Below are 21,071 nucleotides of genomic sequence, written 5' to 3'. Positions count from 1 at the left end.
GAGGGATGTAATTTATTAGAAATTACTTTTGTTCACTCTAGACTAATCACATACGCAGAACAAAACTGGCCCAGATAGAGCACAGTTAAACCTATATTGTTACACTTGGGAAACAATAATAATGTTACTAATAGTGACCACCACCACAATTTATGATTTCTATAATCTACTTTTTTTCAAATAATTCAAAGATTTGGGTCCAGTATGTACATAGATAAGAAATTTCTTTTGCACACCGCAATGAAAACCTATGAATCAATGTCTCTCTGACACGGTCCCTGGAAGATCTTGCAGTTAAAACATGCACCTCCATATCATGCCATACAAGAGGCAGCCTTCTGGATTGCTGTCAGTCTGTCAAGTGTCCCACCCCTCTGTCACAGACATTGCCAGCTTCCTATCTGGCCCATGCAGCTGAAAACGGGGGCACAATCTGTCACCCTGCAGCTGTGCCTTTGAGTTCTTCAATACCTGTCCCTGCCTCACCTTCTGGTGAAGGATGTCCCGTTGGTTTCCAGTTACCTTAAAATCACACTGAGGTTACAGAAAACAGAAATAGAAGTGTTCATTTCTAACAGCAGTTACAAGTATTTATAAAACAGAGATGAAGAACTAAAGGAAAAACTACGCGTAACCAGGGCTAAGTCAGAATGTGTGTCTGTCCCTCCTGTCATATACAGCTGCCTTGTTAAGATGCCCATTTGACCATGCAGCACGGTCTTCATGCAAACCTTAACCCCAAGCTGTATCTGTAAAAGAATACTAGTTTTCAGGAAATGCCTCCTTTCTCCTTTTGGTGAAACATTCTTGGAACCAATTTCCCTTTTAAAGTTTTCTAGAGGATCCTCACAGATTTACTGTCCCTTCAACAAGCTTACTCAAATTCCTTTTTATAGATGAGACCATTCTTCTTTATTTAAATAAGTGTTTCACTCTCTTGGAAATGCAAACACTTCTTTGTTGATCAGACGTTTCTGGTATTTCAGCAGCTACCCAACACCTTTGTATCAAGAAATTGTAAAAGCACCTGCTTTTACAACAGGAACAACTCATCGACACATCACAGTGAGTAATGCATCTTACATTGGGTTGGTATTTGAAATCAGTTTGAAAATTAAAAAAGATGCTAAATTCTGAACAGAATAAATGCATGCAGCTCATTTCTGCCTCTTAGCTGAGACTGAATGAGATGCTAATCACTTTGGAGTTATAACAAGTATAAAGTGTGTAACTCCAATGTTTTCCTCTAAAGCATACTGCAACATTATGTTTGTACTACACTTACTCTGCTAGGCAGAGGGTAAGTTGGTTCTTAAGAAACTTAACTGTAAGGAAAATGCCAAAAAAAACCCAAACCCAAAGTCTATGATTATATTACACATCTCTTGTTAGTCCAAACAACAAATGTTATTTCTGCTAGAAAGTAATTGTTTGGAAAGTAGTTTATTTTCGCAGCATCTCATCCCAGTCAGGTTTTCACCAAGATTTTCACGTATATAATCAGTTTGATATATTCAGTCCACAATGACCAACAGTTTCAAGGTGCACATTAAAAGCTCTAGTATTTGCATCCTACCTGTTATGCTGCATAGTAACCTTAAAGTGGGTGTGTCACCTCCATAACCATTCATGATCCCATCACTGGAGGCTTTGGGGACGGGAATTGTCATCGTGATGGGTTTATGGAACTTCCTTCTCCTGGGCTCCAGTGTGACTATAGGACTGAAGGTAGCCTTGTTGCCTAAAATCTTCTTTGTAAGTTCAGTATGCATAGGTTGAGCCTTTCCAAAGCAAAAGACAATAACTGAATAGTTACTTTAAAACAGTTTAATGAGTATGTAAAGAACTGGGTCTGTATATTGCCACGAAACCCTTAGGTTTGACACTAAATGGCACAATTTCCCATGAAATTCTGCAGACTAAAGAACTGACTAAAGAAGTGAGAAGGGGAGACCTCCCTTTTTCAACTTTCCTATGCCTTCCTCCTCTTCCTATCCCATTTCTTGGTGCTTGTCAGACCCTCCATAGCATTAATTCACTTAACCAGTAGTAAATGATTCCCCTTGTCACCTTTTATTTATTTTTTTTTTTCCTGAGAGCAAGCTCTGAACTATTTCAGTAAGCTGTTCAGCTATTCACAGGGGATTTCAACAAGCGCAGCCTCCTGGCCAAGGTAAGCTGTGGATGCACGCAGCAGGAGGAGGGGATGGTGGTAGGGGAAAGACTCCCCCTCTTTCAGTAGTGAACTGTTCAGCTGGTTTACTTCACGCTGAGAATCTGTATATTTGACTTAGTTATTACAGCACTTTGTACTTCGCTGATGCCTTTTGTAACAAGTATTTAAGAAATTGTTCTATGACCTACACTAATACCATCAGCACCAAAATTAGGTGCTTTTCCCAAGATCATATAGACAGTTAACAGACAGGAATCTGAACTGGAATATCCAAAGCTTTACCACTTGCTTTGACTTTTGCATGGATTTTTTTGTTTCTTTTTTAATTATTTTTACTAGAAGCATTGTAGACAACAATATACAACATGATAAGTGGAATATGCTGGTTCTCCATTCAAAAAAGGTGATTTTACACTTAAAAAAAAAAAAACCAAGCCCTTGTAATTGTTTCACTGTACCTGGAGACCCACACGAATTCGTTTGGTTAGAGCCCCTTCTGGGAAGACTGCCTGCACTTGCGGCACAACAGTGCTACTCAGCACACCTCCCTCAGGTCCAATAAGGTTGCTGTCCTGTTTGATCCGAGATACCACTGCAAAGTACTGAGGGAAATCTCGGGTGATGATGCGGCAGATACGTTTCTTCTCAAGCTCCTCTGGAGTGTCAAGTACTGAAGCCAAAAGAGAAGGTGGTCAGAAGACAAGAATTTCATAGAAAGAATACAGCAAACTTCAAAATGCATTGAACTTTTCATAGTTTAATTGCAACTTACAAAAAGCATTTTGTCTAGAAATCAAAGGGGAAAAGGAAACATACCCGAGTATTTCAAGTTCAGTTAAACCAGAGAAAGCAAGAAAGGAACAGATGACAGACTGAAACAACTAACTGAAGGGAGCTTAACACAGCAAACTCAGAACATATTGATATCACCCCCAAAATCAGTAGGCAAACGAGCAAAGTGATCGGTTCAAGCCCCTTTCCATTCCACATGTTTACACTATGGCCTGGAGTAGCATCAAGGAAACTAAATTCCAAATCAAAAGTATCAAAGTACGAGTTCAGCTTTAAGTATGTGAGTTGGCTTCTTTACTTTTGGGGGGGCGGAGGGTTGTGAAGAAAGCCCTCAAAATTAATAACAAATTCTGCAGAACCTAGACAAGCCCAAGGCCATTCTGTTCTCTCAGAAAGCAAGAGTACCCATGATTGACGTTTCCTCCCACACACGTAGCTGCTTGGAAAGGATTAGTGTGGTAATTGCCTTGTTTTGGAAAGATGTTTGCTATGGAAGCTTTTCGTTTCACACTATGAAAAGGAGCAGTAGAAAACACAAGTCTAGCATCTATTCTCAACTTGGTGATGGAAGATTTTGTTTTGTCTCACTACTTGGGCAGACCATGCAAGGAAAGTAAACACAAACGTGCTTACATGGACCAAACATGAGGTGCTAAATAAAATAAATGGTAAAAAGCCATTAACCCCAGCTACAGGAGTAATGCAGGAGAAGAATTTTTTTTACAAAAAAGTCACACTGGATACCTTCATCCATCCCATTCAAGATTTCATTCAGTTCATCCTCAGTGTATTCACAGAAATGCTCCTTCCAGCTGTCCCCATTCTCACTGCGCAGGATCACCAGCTCTCTCTCTTTCCCACGCAGAGCAGCAAAATGGGGAATCTCGACAATCACAGGCCTGGCACAGCAACACAGCGCATTAAATGCACATGGGAGAGAGGAAGAAACAGGATTAACAGCAACTCTATTCAGTCTGCTACAAAGTGACCTGGAATTCTACCTAGTTCACTGGAATACTTTGGCATAATCCTAAACTAGTAGGTCGCTAACACATACAAGGTTTTTACAGGGACCCAGTAAATGCTGAAGGATAGATTAAAGAGTGCATTCACCTCTTTCCACAGTGTGACTGTTATTTGGTAAGGTAATAGTGCTTGGCTAGAAATTTGGTAACTGTTTTGCAAATTCATAAAAACCCTCATAGTCATTTTAGTTGTCACTACTGTCTGGGTTAACCTGTGCAACTTCATTTCAAAGAGAATCTACTGTAATGTATATGACTAGTAGGACAAATTCTGATCTCACTTATACTAGTGCAAACCAGAATAATTTCACTGCAATCAGTGGGCAGTTGTGTCCTGTACCAATTTTACTTCACTGTACTTTTATATATTCCAATGAATTTATTCCTGATTTACACTTTGGGAGAGATAAAGGTGGTGTCAGGAGGTCATCTGGGTTTCTGTTTCAGTATAGGAGATAAGAATTTGCCTTGTTGCCTTACAAACAGATGTCGATATACGTATCACTGTATGCATCCATATATTTATATACACACACATGTATGCAATACATATGTGTACATATAATATATCTATATTCATATATACATATACATATTCTTAGAAATAAGAGAGAAAATACAAATATATTTGTATATACAATTCTCTAATTAGAGGACTCACACAGGTTACCATGTACATAGTAAATGCCACATGTTCTATTACACTGGTGGTATCCAACATACAACTTATTGATTAATCAGTTCTTGATACAAAAAAAGTTTTAAATTTTACAGTAGATTCCTTTTTTTGTCCCAGTCCAGGTTGCTTTGCTACAGACATCAAGCACAAAACTAGGAAGATTTCATGCCAAAACAAAAATGAAGGCCACAGTACTTTAAGAAAAAGATACAGACATACCACCAAAACAAAACCACATACCACAAGGGTTGGAAAATGGTCCACTAAGGGTTAGGTATACAAAATTTCAAATGATAGAAAGGGACAATATCATGGGCATAATGACATAAAAAAATCATATTGCAGAAGGAGGAGAAGAATGGGGAGGTCAGCATCCATCAATTTGTTTCAAGTCTCTCCTACCCAAGGAATTTGGTCCCAGGAGGCCCCAGCTGAAGGATTCGGCTGACCAAGCTTTCTCCCTCATTAAGTGGGGGAGGAGCCGTAGGCAGATGAAGTTTACTGAGTACATCCAAAGCAGCAGTGAAAGAAAGAACATAAATAAACTTTATGTATTTTTTGTGCCAGAACGCCAGTGCCACTGTCTGGTCCACAGAGTGGAAGTTAGGCTGTACACTGAATAAGGTTCCGTCCTAGCAATGACTAATTTGGTGATCAAAATCAGCAAAATTAGTTTTGTTAATTTAAATTGGTTTTGCTTATGGGAAGACATTGTGAGTTTTGGCAGTGAACTCAATGGGAATGGGATTTGGACCTTGGAATGCATCTCTGCAAACAGTACGGTAATTTTCTGATTTCACTGGCAGTACAACACCTAGAAAAACACTTGTAGGAAGGGCACAAAGATCTGAGAATGAATAAAACTGTGCTATATCCTGGTCTTTCAGGATGGAGAAACCATTAAAAAGAAAATGGGAGACATACTTAAGATCAATTTGTGTGTGACAAAGATAATGGGAAGACTAAATGTGACAGCACAGTACTACTGCTCTTTCGATTTCTTTCTGCTTCTCTTTAAAAATGAACAACGTGTGAAAAGAGCTAAGTGGTACAAAGCACCTGATTAACCAGGTTGGTTGCTGTTACTTTAAGAGAGATATCCTGTCTGTCAAAAGGAATGGTTGGCTTGCTCTCACCATCCCATTCACAGTGTTTCAGAACTGCTCTTGATTTTTTTACCAGATTAGAGCAACAGTGAAAGAGCCAAAAGATGTCTTGGGTATGATCTCCTCTCACATGCCATACAAAAGCGGTGGGCAGTTAGAAACCACCAGTCAACTTTTTTCTCTGCCTAAGCTCAATCTTTTAGAAAAAGAACTAACACAGATAGTGGCTCTGATGACTGCCTGTTGTAACAGGATTTTAAAGCAACTGATTTGTTTCAAAATGTATTTAAACTATTGCTGTTTACAGAGTCACTTTTTTTGCAGTTTCTGAATGAAGCTATTGTAATAGAAGGGGTTCCTTCAATCATCCACTTTTGGATGCCACAGTTGATAGAGAGAAAGTTGGTAAAACAAATAAATACAAGGAGTGTGCATAACTGCTGCTTCCAGCTGAAAAGTGCTAAAACAAGCTCAGCAGCAGACACAAATCTGATCTTTCTACGGGTTTTGCGGCATAGGACAAAAGAAATGGCCAAAAAATTCCAGGGTTGTCCTATTGCTTAATTTAGCAATTTCAACCCCAGAAAAATCAAAGGCACTGTGCTTCCCTGAAAGTCCAAATTACTGATAATACAACACAAGTCTCTGAAATAAGCAGCTGTAACTTGTGTTGTATATGTAGCAGGCTTTACATTTGGGCTTTATATCAGTGCTGTGCTATTCAGACCTTAAATGTAGATTATTTAAATATAGTAAAAACTGCTTTTTCTGGCTGCAAAGGGGTCTTTTCACACTATAATATCACAACACTGAGTAATAAGTATATCCAAGGAAGCACATTAACCTTAGTACTAGTGGTTAAAATATCTGTTTTCAAAGAAAAAAGCGTAAAAGCTTTGTGAATTGTTAACTAAAAACTGATTTATATTTCCACACGACCAGTCTGTTACCATATGTTACGAACATCTTTTTCTGTTCAAGTCTCGAAAAAGGAACCATTTCAGTGCAACTTGCAAACAGATGAAAATAGACTGAACATTATCCTTTTGGCCATATGGCACCCCTTACCCAAGAAACTGAGCACCAGAAGGTCCAACTTCAATCAGGCGGCTGGCCAGACCTTCGCCTTCCACCATAGGAGGCATGGTGGCCAGTCTGTGGCGTTTCACCAGCCGGCAAGTCACTCGTGTTGGAGCAGTGCATTTCCGCGGAGGAATAATGATCCGTAGGCCGTTATGTCTGCAACCTCTCATGGCACCTCCACGAGCATCCACCATGAAACTAACTAGGAAGCTGAAAAATCAGGAAATAAATAATTAGATACAAAGCATACCAAAATTCCTTTGGTTACGTTCCACATACGTAACAAACGACGTATGTAAATATAGTGCTTTCTCAAGATGTACAATTAGAAAAAGGCTTTCTCCCATGTGAAGCACCAAATCATGCTAAGATCATTTATTAACTAAACTGACAACTGCTATCTAAGAGCTTTTCACTGAAAATCTTATTTTACAGTGTTGCTGTTGGTAAAAATACGACCAGTCACTAATAAATGCAAGCACATGTGTATGTACCTATTGGAGACAAAGTCAAGTGCACATATCACTGCTCTGTACCTGCAAGCATCTATACTGTAAAGTTGGCACTCTTTAAATATTTTACAAGCAAATACATTGTATTTAAGAAAACTATGTATGATTCAAGAATGTAAAGCCAATTCTGATTGAAGGGGTTGTTGGGATTTTTTAAGGTTATCTATATAATTTTCTAGTTATTTCATAAACTATAATTTTGAACAAAATATTGGTTTTGATTTACAAAAATAACAGATTTCATTCTGGAACGTGTGGGTACAATTTGTAATACATCAGTGGAGCTAGCACCTATTTATATAAAAAACCCTACGTGTCATTACTGTTTGCAGAGCGATTTTGGTGAGATGACAATAGCTACAGTCACTGCGTAACAGGTTTATTTTTTGATTTTTGTTTTTCTGTGTTACTTTGCTCAGCAATACAATGTCCCAGTGGAAAACTTACAGATGCAGAAAGCCATCTATAGGGAGCCCTCTTCTAGCACAAGGTAAATTCTCTTGTTTCTTTTTCTTTAAACAGGAGAAAAACATCTCATGGAATTTCTTTTATGCTGAACTTTTTATAGTTCCATATATAACTAACTGGTAGATTTTGATAGATTTATTACAAAGACTGGGGACATTCTTGGGAAAGGTGTAGAACTGCTTCAATTTTTTTTATTGGTTTATGACTTAGGATCATGCCTGATGTGGGATGGGAATGTCAGGTTGCTGGAAGTGAAAATAAGAGTAGATGAAACAGAACAGCATCAGGCCTACTTCTAGCCACTAAAATAGAACCATCACATGGGGAGTTGCAGAAATGCTAGTGAAGGACCTGCAATAAAGAAAAACCCTTATAACATGAATAACAAATACAGGTATTTTTCCACTGTCCCCTTCGACCATTCTGTGCAACAAATATTGCATCCATTCATTGTCCACACAGCTACAACACATGCTGTAAAAACACAACACTCAACACACCGTGCAAGTCAGAAAAATGGATGATGGAAAGGAGCCACAAGCGCCAGTCAGAAGCACACCATGCACCACGGATGCCAGTCTTTCTCACACATGCAGTCTCCTATTCTACTGCCATTCATATACCTCTAGGTTTTGTTTAGTGTAAAAGTCTGGGTAGTACAACCATTATCTCATTCCTTAGAGGTTGGTGTTTCTGTGGTTTTAACAAGGGGGAAAAAAAGAAAATGAAAACATTTTACAGCTTTGATTCTCTGGGGATTAACTGAGAAAAATGGGAGCTTCCTTCACAAAATACATACTTTATACATTTTAAAGCACAGATGAAAGAAGAGCTTAAGAGATACTAAATGCTCAATTGTTGCAATAATGCTCTATGGCTTGCACTGCAATTTTCCTTTTGAAGTATGTATGAAGAAGTGTTATCAAAGTGGTTCTGAATTATGTTTCTGAGAATCAGTCCAAGTCTCGATTACAATGGGTGCATTAGAGGTAGTTAATAACACTGAGTGCTGGAAGAAGTGTTTCACATTTTGGTACTAATGCTATGAGCAACAGAAATACTACCCCCACAATTACCAGAAGGCTAACGAGCACACTTACTGAATTAAATTAGCATTCACATTTTTCATTGTGTAAGCTGTCATGAATACAACTTTTAGGATTCAATTATTTTCATTATTGACATAATACTCAAGACTGTATACTTTAACAACAAGATCACCTTCTTCCGCTGTCCATTACTGAACTGTTAGGGCTAGGTCATCTGTCTGTCCTATGTCCTCCTTAGTTTATCCCCCTATGTATCCCAGCAATGCCAAAAACACTATGCACTGCTAGAAGAATACACACACACAAAAGGTAAGGGTCCAAATCAAATAATGCTCCTTCTGACCACAATAATGGGTTCTGTTGCTTTTAATACAGTGCTTTTTCTCTGTATAGTGATTCCTTTCAGACTAACTAAAAGATCTGCAGTAGTAGTGCCTCCTCATAAACCACACGATAACTAAGGTAACTAGCCTGTGGTGTAGAACCAGTATAACAGCTGAAGCAGCAGGAGTAGTCTCAGGTTTTGACCACCCAGAACAAACTAGTACCTCACCTCACACACACGGTCATAGCCCTGTGTTCCCACCCCTGCAAAACTTGGGATCTGACACAGATGAATTAAAAATGGAGTGTGGCATTTGGCTCTAGTAAGCGCTTGCGATGCAAAGGGATAGCTGCATGTGGTCAGGCGTTAAGGGTGCAACGCTTTGTTTCAGTTTCAGTTTACTGAACGTGCCTGGTGGGTCAGAGGAAAGTGTCAGTGAATCCATCACAAGTTCTATCAGTCATCTATCAATGAAGCCAACTATTGCTCCAAAGAGTGGAAAAATGGGCAAAGAGAAGTATTATTGGAAGGTGGACACAAAGATAACCATGATTAGGATAAAAACCGTTAGGACATTATTATTATTCACTGTAAAAACATCTGTTTCTATCATAAAGAAGATCTGACGTGGTTACTGAATAACAAGACATAATCTGGCAATCAGGAGTGTTCTTCACAGTATACACCAAAACCCAGAATCATTCCATATCACTGGAAGAGACCCCGAGGTGACGGGGGAGATTGCTGAAGGGCTCTGTGACTTCTGGGTGAGTCTGAAACCACCTAAGAGACTGCAGGTACCCTTCGGGTGCTGGCCAGCAGAGTGAGGCAAACAGAACAGTGTGAGGCCAGCACAGAGAGTCAGGCCAATTGTAACATTAAATGTGGAGGAGCCCGTTCACAAAAACAGCTATGAAATTTCTGGAAAACAAATTTTGGAAAACTACTATGAATACAGTGTAAAAGAAAAAACTGAAGGGGAGAATTCCTCGGCTCCAGATCCATGGCTAAAAGTCTGGAAGGACAGTACACTGAAGCAGGATATGTCGAGCTGACACAGAATGCAAAAATCAATTATTTTCCACGATATCACCATTTATTTCCCAACCTTTTGCTACATTCATTTTTTCATCCATTCATTTAATCTGATTTATTTTCATCTTTTTAAAAAAAAACATTTCACAATTTTGGATATGCAATAGAGTCAAGCAAATAATTCAAACCAAAGCATTTTCTGAATCATAGCAGCCTCTTTGCTACATAGTAGGGCATCTGGATGGTGACATTACTGCTCCAGGACTGGAAAAGCTTCGCCCTTTCAAAGGACTGTGTCTATCAATATACAAATAATCCATACAAAATTAATGCATGACATAAAACATGCTTTCTGAAATGTGCGTTTAGGAAAGTGAAAAAATTGTGTGACTAATATAAAGGAAACATAAAATGCAAATTAATTATTTTGTTGTCCATGCGCACACACATTGTTTTTCCTCCCTCTGTTTTTTTTTACAGCTGTTAAGTGACAAGATATAAGTGACTAGGAAGAGATTGTACTGAAAGGAACAAACAAAACTAACAGGAATGATTGGCAGATTAAGCCATCACTCTGGGAAGTAGTACCTTTTCATTATAAAATATCAAAAAGAAAATAATACATAATACTAGCATATGAATGACACTAACATCATATATGCTCCCCGAAGCTTGGGGGTGCTTCTCTTACAGCATGTGGACAGGGTTTTGCTTTACCATCCCTGAGAGGTACCCATTGCATCTTTGCATCGGACTTCCCTGCTCTGACTTTAAAACTTTGTTAAGATCCTCCTGCAAAGGGCACTGGGCACCCTCTGCTCCTGCTGACTACATGGTGCAAAAAGTGACTCTTGGCCAGGCTGGAAACTCAGAGTTTACTCCATGTTCCAGCTGCAGGAAGCACTACTGCAAGCACTATCAAACATCTGCCTACAGAGAACAAAGAGAAGGTTCCTTAAAGGGAATCGTAAATAGCTGTGAAGAGTTCAAAAGGAAAAAAAAAAGATGATAATAAAAGGGGTTAAAGGGAATCAGAAAGCTCTTACAGGTTATCACTAGAAGAGGAGACATCCTAAAAAAATTAGGCTGATAAATGTTCCTTACATCCTTCTGTGATAATTTGTCTAACACTAAAAGAAAATGTGAAAGAAAACAAAATAACTTACAGGAAGTCCATGTAGATATAATAGCTACAATTTTCACCAGGGGTTGAAAATGGCAAAATAGGGGAAGGAAAACCTTAGTGGGGACTAAGTATGGTTAGGAGAAACAAGGTAGAACTGAGGAGAGGGAAAACAATATAAATAGGAGAAAAATTTTGGACAGCTGTTAAGCAGGAAAACATTCTTGTGAGCCATTTAAAACAAAGGTGGCCAAAATAAGTGAACTGACTGATCAAGCAATGCATTGAAATTACATGTACTTCCCATCAACAAAAGTCTATTTCAGAAAATGTTTTAAATGTCCTTCCTATAACTACATATAGGGGAAGCATCCTTCTTTAGCACTGCCTTCAGTTTATCTTGGCAACCCATGGCAAGAACTTACATTCAATTGGGTGACAGTCCAAAATCAAAGCAGATTATGGGTTAAAGCAGCCAAGTCAAAATGTGTATGTCAGGGGTGACTAAGGCAACGAGACAATCTTTTTCAGTACTAAGACTGCCTTTGAGTAAGTTTCATTTTCTGCCAGTTTTAAAGGTTCAGTTAGAAATGATGCATGACACAAACATGTGACCCTGACAGTTGCAAACTGGATTGACACTGAGCTCTCCTGATATATAGCAAGGTGGTAGTCCAATATAATAGCCAAATCAATGGGACAAATCAGGTTTTGGGAAATCGTTGCCTTCTCTCCTTTGAAGAGAATGAAGGGGAACTCAGGATTATTTTATTATATTTTTTTTTTTAAATAAAGAACAAAAGCAATTTTTTTCTAGGAATAAGTTATAGACTTCAGAGGAGTCTATACACGCTTCTGTTAACCACATGGTTAGCAGTTAGATCAAGCATCATCCATTCTCCTCTAATTTCTCAATACTTACTTATAAATTAGAGGGGCTATTTCACTCTTTTTAATTTTAGAGCAATTAAAACTTACATACTTGCCATATGAAAGGCAACTATATCAAATAACATTGGCTACAGCATCCTTCTGGTTGAGGACATATATAAAAAGCCCCTAAAACTTTCAGGCTGTTTCTGTGCCTTCTACAGAGAGCAGAGGAAACAGCAATGGGGTTTCTAATGGCTCCACTTGAACAAAACACAGACAATATAGATGTATTGGATTTATCCACCTTACAAGGACAAAAAGTTGTGGTGTGTTTTCATGAAAAATCTGTATTTCAGATCTGTCTGAGTTACTCTGCTGATTTTATTCACATGGAATTAACTTGGGTTTATTCTGTATCTATGCTCAATTTGAAAGATAATAGCAGGATGAATAAATAAAATTTAAAAAGGATGTGTCAACACCAAGGGGTGTAAGGAGATACTTGTGCGATTTGTGAAGAATCACTGTTATGTAAAAAGCTTTGCAGAAGAGTCACAGTTCCAAGTGGCTGCGAATGCAAGCATGTTGGCACTCAAACGCACTTCTCATTCTGCAGCATCCTTTGTAGGGCCATGCAACCCTAGCATCGTGAAGTGTCTTTCTAGAACAGGCAACAGTCCTCTGAACACACAAAACCAGAATAGGCAAAATCAATACACCCACCACTTTCATACGGTCAGTTTGAGTACAATTATTCTTTCAAACTAGCTAGGCAGGCACACATGCTCTCATCAGGTAGCAGGAAACAATAAAAAGCTCTAACTAGAGCACATACATTGTAGGCACATTTAAGAACTTCTCTGCGTACGTCATCTTAATTTTTAAAAGAAATTGGGAAACAAGGAGATAGCAGCATTCAGTGTTAGTCGCAGTGTGAAGAAGCAGAAACAAACAATCAGGGTGCTTCAGCCATTGTAAAGTGTTCAGCTGGAGAAGAAAAACTGATAGAAAGTCTGAAATTAAGAAAAAAGGCCTCAGTCCAGCTCTCACTGAAGTCAACTGCAAGTCATTCAGCTACCTCAGTGTGCTTTCCATCAGGCTGCAACTATGCCATACATAAACAAGGCAAAATACACATTCCAGGAGGACAAAAAACATGATCCTACACAGGAAACCACTAGAGTATTGATTTATGGTAACATTCTCTTCACTAGTCAACTACAGAGAGACTGAGTGACATGACCTAAAAATATGGGTTTGTAGCTTGGGGTTTTATTTAGCCATTTAATAATTTTGGACAGCTAAATATTTAAGAAGAATTTCACCTTTCTACAGTTATGTTAAAGGAGACGAAGAGGTATTGTACCAATAAACACTCAGTTTGCCGAGTAAAGATAATCTCCTTTGGGAAGGTACCACTTCAGGTGTGCAGGATGCAATGTGCCAGTGATTCAACCACTGATTAACTGAGGTCCCACAAAAAATATATGTGGCATGAAAAATTACATATACTGGGTCTTTGCTGTCATTCTACTAGTTCCAATATGGGGGCACAATTTGGAAAATAGGACCTAGGAAGTGGCTCTGCAAAATTCTTTATATAGACAAGTGAGATGAAAGTCCCCCTTTGTAATGTAACAGTTGAAACTAAACCCATCTATAGTGGTTTGTGCTGGATTATTTGGGATGGGGGTGGTGGTGGTGGGGTGTCCTTCCTTTTAATAATATTAAACCATACCACCAACACAGAAAATGTAATGTTAATTAAGTCAATGGTTAAAACAATCTAGGAATGTATAAGGAGCTTTGTTAAGATATTTTGCAGCAGACTTACTATGTATCCAGTATTTTTTATAAGAAATAAAGGACACAGCAGATGGGACAAAGTGGACACAGTGTGTAAGAAAAGAAATAGGGCCATGTGTAACTATCACTGCTAGTCAGAGTAGATTATAATTTTTTTTCCTCTTGGCTAACTCGCACTATCAAAACACTAAAGCATCCTGAAGTGAGGTAAGAGAGGATAAACAGGGTGGGTGAGAAGTGCAATGTATTAAAGAAAGAAATTATGCAGAAGTTCACCTGCTGTTGTCATGATCAAGACATGGAGAAGAGCATCTGCAATAGAATAATGATTTAACATCAAAAAGGAAAAGAAAGGGAAAAAAGAATGAGTTAAATAAAATACTGAAATATTGGAAAAACTAAACAGATTTCTAAATTAAATACATGGACATATACATACATATGCATATTCATTACATGTGAGAATGTAGGAGTGAGTATGGAAAATAAGCCTACATAAACATCCTTGGTTACAAACAGTTACTACTACAGCAGTAAAGCTAGGGTGATCTGTTTTTTCTACGTACGTTCTCAAACCGGGAGTCAAATACCTAAAATGTGCAGTTAGATTTTGAGTAAATCTTCCAAGAACCAGATCAGGGGGAATGCTGTTTGGTTTAGGTATCCACATGTGCAATCTGGACCATGGTTTATCAAAGGGTAAGATATCTAAAGTAATTCCACACAGCGTTTCTGATAACACAATAAATCACGATTTTATTTTCTTCCGATTTCCTATCAATACGGTCTGTCCTCCACTTTCTGGCATTTCAACATGTTTCTTGTCCTCCTTTTGTTCTGCACTACAGAACGACAAATGCCAAGCTTTCAGTTTGACCTGTTCAGGCTCTTAGTAACGTGTCACATGGCCAGTTAGTTTTCTGATGTCATTTTGTATTGTATCTATCTCCATTGCCATTTTCTTCCACTGACATGAACAGCAATTTGCTATTAATGAAACACACCTGCTGTTTTTCCTTATTGTAACTTTCTGAATAAAGGTCATAAAGGCTACAGTATAATTTGAAAGAATTTAGACTTTCAGATTTTAGAAATGACTATCAGCTGGTCGCTGCCAGGTCCTGTTTCCATAAATATTTCCAGGAAATTAATCTCACATTGGGAAAAACAATATTATGGATTCAAAATACAACACTTGAAATATATTTTGTTTACCTTGTTAGCAAGGATCCAGCCTCCTTTTTTGCAGACATGCAACTAAGAATGATAATTCACATTATTTGTCACAGTTCAAGCTGCCCACTCCCTCATCCTTCTCCCTTTTTCACTGATGGAAGCAACAACTTCCAGAAGGGTAAACTCACTAATAATATTCCAACTGTTTTGTTTTGTCAGATACAAGCATTGATAAGCCTGGATCACCTGTTAGTCAAATAGGGACTTCTTCATCAAATTATATAAAAGAAATCAGAATTTTCATTAAATAGAAATTTTGCTGTGAGCAAGTCAGAGCTGGAAAAACTGCAGAGCTGCTATGTATCTTGCTCTAGAAAACAAAAGCAAGTTAATATCAAAGCATGAACTCAAAGCTCCTTCCTCACACTATGTCAGATTTGCCTCTTCTCTTATCTATCGTACCTTCACATATTTGTCAGTAAGATTTTTTTTTTTCACTGTATCACCAGAACCCAGGTATGAGAACAACATAATTTTGCACATAATTTATACTTTAAAATCTTAGTCAGCCTTATCTTTACTATTCACACTTACTTAACTACTGTGGGTGATAGAGACATAAGATACTGTCAAGCAATGTCTAAATGCTGCAAGTGAAAAGAAAATTTTCAGTTCAGTGGGTTTTTGCCTTCCAACTTGATGAAAATATGTGTTCTTCCACAATATAGGATATTGTGAGATAGAAGCTTAAAACTGTGAAACGCATTTGCATTTATTTAGGCATCAGTTCTGTCTCTCCTAACACTTCAGCAGGATATTATACATATCCCCTAATATTACCAACAAAGCAACAAAACTCTATCTTATTGGATATTTAGCACCCAAACTTATGGCATATTCAGGGATCCTTATCTTTGTTCAGTATGTAAGATCAGATAGTTTTATCAGGAGAAGCAAACCTGCTTTGCTGAAAGGAAGTTTAAATGCAGGAATGCAGGAATTGTTCCTTCAGCCAATGTATGAAACTCTTCAGAAACTGTTAACTGTGTAAAACGATCAGGAGACGCTTATGTTGAGACTTGAGCACCAAAAGAGTATTACCTCTTAAGAGAGAGTAACTTTCCTGTTTTTGAAATGGCTGCCCAAGACACTGACCAAAGATCTTGCTTTTCTTTCCTTGTTGATGAAATTATCAACATATTGGGGCAACAGTTACATTTAAATTTGAAATGGATGGTTAAAACGTTTTCCCTTCCTGAAATTTCAGACATTGGAGAAGATTTGGTTAGTTACGCAAAGGCTGAAATACATGCCTGTGAAATTCCACACCAAGAGAACAGTTCTCTATAAATTTATCCTTTTGCCTAGGGGTGTTGCACTGATCCACAGAAACACTGCCCTACCAAGGGAGATCAGTAAGAACCCAACAACAGTCTGGGGTTAGCCGCTGAAGTAGTACCAGGAGAGAACAAGTGTCATTTTTCTCTGAGATTGCACAGAATACAAAATTAAGATCATCTGTGCCAAAGTGATTACTGTCCAATACTATGCCGATGTGTTACTTTATAAAACCACAGTCTGAATTCAGTACATTTCCAATGTCTTGGGCAAAACCAAGACCATACTCGTTCAAAGCCACTAACAATGTTTCTATAGGATTTCTGTTCACACACCGAGAGTTTTCTTCCATGACAGATACATACTACCTCAGTGTGTGCATCTGAAATGTCAACAGTGTTGCTAGTTTGCAAGAACGAAGGAGGCTGTAGGTGACAAAAGGGGTATAATTGACAAATGTATTTGTTGTTGCAGCTAAGCGAATGCAACAATCATGCACACAGTACTTCTCCAATTGTTTCGCTTTTAAAATAAGGTCTTACAAGTGAAACTCTATTAGTCAATGTATTTTCCTAAGAAAGAGATGTAAACAAGATGCACCCCAACAGTTTACGGTAACTTAATGACTTGGGCAAACCTAAGCAAGATAAAAATGAAGTGTTGTAGAGCTTTTTTCAAAGGCTGAGTAATCATTATTAGAGGTTTCTTTATTACAACATTTAGGGGTATGTTAGTCGGTATGTATAAAAACAGAACATAATTTGTGTCTTGTTAAATGTCACTGTTTCATACAAGGTTGCAGAGAGCATTTCTCCTTACTAAAATCACATATTCTTATCCTACCACTGGCATCCTGGTCATCCAGAAAGATCTAGATATCACTAATATTTAAAAAAAAAAAAATTACAAAGTGATTGCACATGCAAAAAATAAATGCAACTCTCCCAGAAAGTATTTAGTTCATCCTCTGAAATCACTGGGAAGACCTACCTTTCTGCAAGTGAAAAGTAATACATTCTTTGGAAAAAGTCTGTAAACTATTTTGGGTTAGAATAAACCACCAAAACAATTTTAAAGCTTACATACTGACATATATATAAACACATACATACTGTACACATTAAATATTTTCATTTAATTTGTTAGTTTTAGAGCTCAAGAAAAGCAAATCCAAACAACCCTAGCCACAGCCAAATACCCTGCTACCAGCTAACAAACAAACTTCTCATATATGTCACTAATCAGTCAATATGCAATCACAGTTATGACAATACTGTTACTCTTCTCAAACAGGACTACCTGGCATTCCAAATGGGATTCCAGTGTTATTTTTTGAAAGATACGAACTGTATGATTGTTGCAAACTCATTTGAGATTAACAAAAAAAAAACCCTAAAACTTTCGCCTTGTGATGTCCAGCCATGCTGTGTACAATGTAGCTTCACAGAAATTAAATGCTTTTTCATGACATCAGTTTCTTATGAATTCATCTGCACATGCCTCATCAAATTTGACAGCAGGACACAAGTACAGAATTTAGCATAAAGAATAAAATTACTTAAAACACAGTAAGTAAGACCACTTAAAGTACTCACAGATTTTGAGGCCCACCAGGATAAGCTCTGTAATTATGAATTTGGCTGGGCCTGCATTTTAACCAGTCTTAATCCATTTCAATGAGTTTGCCTAAATGCAAATGCTCACAGAAGTTCAGCTGTGAGAATACACGAACGTGGTGGCCAAATATGTGTAAAGCAAATGATACTTAGGTTGCTTGTCTATTATACAGTTCATGTAATATAAAATCCTTGGTTTCTCTGTTCAGTAATCATGACAAACACCAGAGTTGGTGCTTACCTAAACTACTTACTTCACTAGCATAGGAAGCAGTCACCATCTGGAGTGATTTGGCTCCTTGTCTCAGTTATTACTAACTTTCAAAAGGCACTGTATTTATTTCTCCATAAAATTCACACAAATGCACATGTCAACTATCTCATTAATTCCTCTTGAACTTGACTGGACGCTCACTGACTTGCAGTGATTTCAGCGGATAGTCTTGGTACTCAGGCTTGTTTGATTGTCAGAGCTTAAGAGATCATAACAATTTATTGACAGCTCTAGGAGGCAATGAATTAAAACATAACTCCTAGTTAAGCATTAGTTGAAGCTGCTGCCACTGCAGGTATTCTGTTTCTCTCTTTTTTAGTATAATGCTAAATTGATACACTCACCCTGAATGAATAGGGCTGGAAGAAAGAGCCACATTGTCCAAGTTTTCAGGGCCCCAGCTTAAGCGATATGAATTCCTTTCAGCTTCTTTGGCCAGACTTGTTACCTTGGTAAGCAAAAAACCCTCCTTTTTACTACAATAAAATCAATTAATCAACCAAACAATAAGAAGATGTATTTTTCATAGTAATGCCTAAAGTGTTTACAGTTCTTTTAAAAAGAAAACAAAGGGCTAATGATAGCATTAAAATATTAAAAACCCCTTATTAGCATTTTGTACTTGCTCAAAGTAATCATGTTACTGGTCCCTGTGATATGAATGTTATGATTTACCAAAGTGGCATTTCCCAAATTTTTTTTTTTTTTTTAAACTACAAACATGCATCAGGATAGTAACTTTGAGGACAACGGCCCTGAGTTCATTAGATCACCTGAATATTTAGCCCAATGGCTGTTAGCATCATTCAAAAATCAGTTAAAATGGAGAACATTATAAAGACAGTCCCTGTACTATATTCACACAGCTTATCCATTTATTTTGGAATAGAGTTTACTATTGCACAGTATAATATGTCATTAAATATCAATGAAAACTACGAGAGGTTTATTAAAATCAACAAAGCAGCATACATGACATGGTGCCTTTAGTACAATCTAAACTGTAATTTTTTTGTATTTCTGTATTTATCTAAGTGATAGGGGAACTTAAGAGAATTTGCTTACCTGCTGGCTGGGGATTACAACCGTGTCGTCAATCATGGCACTGTCCCTCAGGTAGGAGGCATGGCTCAATGTGTGAGACCTGTCTGAACTGAAGGACCGCAGGCTGGGAGGTTGCAATGTATCAGCAGTACAGATGATGTTGTAAAGGTGTCATGATAGATCGAGTGGGAGAATGAAAAAAGCGTGCTATTAGCAATATGATGCAGCTTCCAGGGGGAGCAGATAACAGTCACAGGGGAAAAAACAGAGCTTTACAAATCTGTGCTATGCTACCTTTTCGATCAACGGCCACAGTGTCTTTTGACTGATTTATTTGCTTCAAAATGCAGAACCCTCAGATTAATCTAGATGACAGCTTATTTTATACTCACAAATACTTTATACTTGGCTTTGTGGCGTAATAGTTTCCTTATAATAAAGAATGCAAATTTCTTTTAAGTAAGGCTCTTTGGAGAAGTTCTCTCTCCTGCTATGTCACACAGCAAACCACTATGGAAAATCAAAATGCTAACATCTGAAGAAAAGCTGAAATCACTCCTTTTGAAGCTTTGTTACGATCTACTCTCTCCCCTTGAAACTGTAAATAAGTAAGCTTGATATTGTCCCCTGGAAGGTACACACAGCAAGGTGAGTTGTGGCCAGCCGCAAGCTCCTGTGTAAAACAAAATTCTTCCTCTGTATGCCAACAGCATCTTTAGCAAGGCAGTCCAAATATGAGCACCGTTTTCTTTCTAAGTACACACAGCTCTACAGAACACTGGTTGCTGTAGCAATGAGAGGTGCAAGGCAGTAAATAAGCTGCTTCCAAGCACTGGCTCAGAATGTAACTGCAGCATCCACTAGCAGAAAGCAAAAAAGACAAGTAAGACACCACAGAAGGACATATTGAGGTAAATGGGGTTTCTGCTACCAAATAGCGCCAGTTTTGTCCTTTAAATATTTACTAGCAGCAGTATTACAATAGTGATTTCTTAAAAACAGGTCAACCACCTTCAGATGTTGTACATGTACTCTGTGATCCTGTTCTACATCTTGAGGGATATAGCACATGTAACTGTAGGAAGCAATTTTATTTTCACGGCTTACTTATCTATGAGTAGTACTCATAATGACTAACACACTGGGTCAGAACAATAGGCCATTCATCTAGATACATAGATTTTTAAAGGATCATTCATTTTCAGCAGTTAGCAATAAAAAAGTCATGTGTACATTATGGACAGGAAAATCAAGTGCTTTAAATGCAGATCTTTGGAAATCATATTTGACCAACTGTTTCAGACCAGTCAGCCTTTTTTAACAATAGCTACATTTTCTCCATAGTTTTTGATCCATTTTTAGAATAGCGTTTATCTTAATTTTATGAGAAATATATGACATTGAAGAATAATCAATGCTATTGATCCTTACTTATACCAACAGCCTATTTAACATATTAGATGGATTGTACAAAACTGAAAGCAAGGATAGGTATTACACAAGTATCAGCCTTAGGAAAGTCTTGAGAAAAAAAAACCAAACCAACAATAAGTAATCTCTCCTACATGTCA

At 37.8% G+C, this 21,071-nt stretch overlaps 1 protein-coding gene and 1 long non-coding RNA gene across 40 annotated transcripts in view; one reads left to right on the top strand and one right to left on the bottom strand.

Annotated features, from left to right (window-relative positions):
* The window catches only part of ANK2 (ankyrin 2), a 382,388-nt gene that overhangs the window by 44,398 nt on the left and 316,919 nt on the right, over window positions 1–21,071 (bottom strand). For 15 of the 39 annotated variants that reach the window (XM_056356296.1, XM_056356314.1, XM_056356324.1 and 12 more), the window contains 9 exons: window positions 19,522–19,624; window positions 18,801–18,904; window positions 15,268–15,309; window positions 14,329–14,364; window positions 6,847–7,071; window positions 5,075–5,173; window positions 3,713–3,867; window positions 2,635–2,846; window positions 1,577–1,781 (listed from right to left, as the gene is read on the bottom strand). In XM_056356296.1, coding sequence (XP_056212271.1) covers window positions 1,577–1,781; window positions 2,635–2,846; window positions 3,713–3,867; window positions 5,075–5,173; window positions 6,847–7,071; window positions 14,329–14,364; window positions 15,268–15,309; window positions 18,801–18,904; window positions 19,522–19,624 — 1,181 coding nt within the window. The remainder of the gene's footprint in view (window positions 1–1,576; window positions 1,782–2,634; window positions 2,847–3,712; window positions 3,868–5,074; window positions 5,174–6,846; window positions 7,072–14,328; window positions 14,365–15,267; window positions 15,310–18,800; window positions 18,905–19,521; window positions 19,625–21,071) is intronic. The other 24 variants (XM_056356507.1, XM_056356542.1, XM_056356580.1 and 21 more) reach the window with 7 other exon arrangements.
* Window positions 7,016–12,156, top strand: LOC130157311 (uncharacterized). The gene is made up of 2 exons (XR_008824794.1): window positions 7,016–7,863; window positions 9,607–12,156. It is a non-coding gene; the product is annotated as an uncharacterized LOC130157311 (long non-coding RNA).

This window comes from Falco biarmicus, chromosome 1 (genome assembly GCF_023638135.1).
Source record: "Falco biarmicus isolate bFalBia1 chromosome 1, bFalBia1.pri, whole genome shotgun sequence".
Taxonomy (NCBI): domain Eukaryota; kingdom Metazoa; phylum Chordata; class Aves; order Falconiformes; family Falconidae; genus Falco; species Falco biarmicus.
This window is presented reverse-complemented; position numbering and strand designations above follow the sequence as displayed.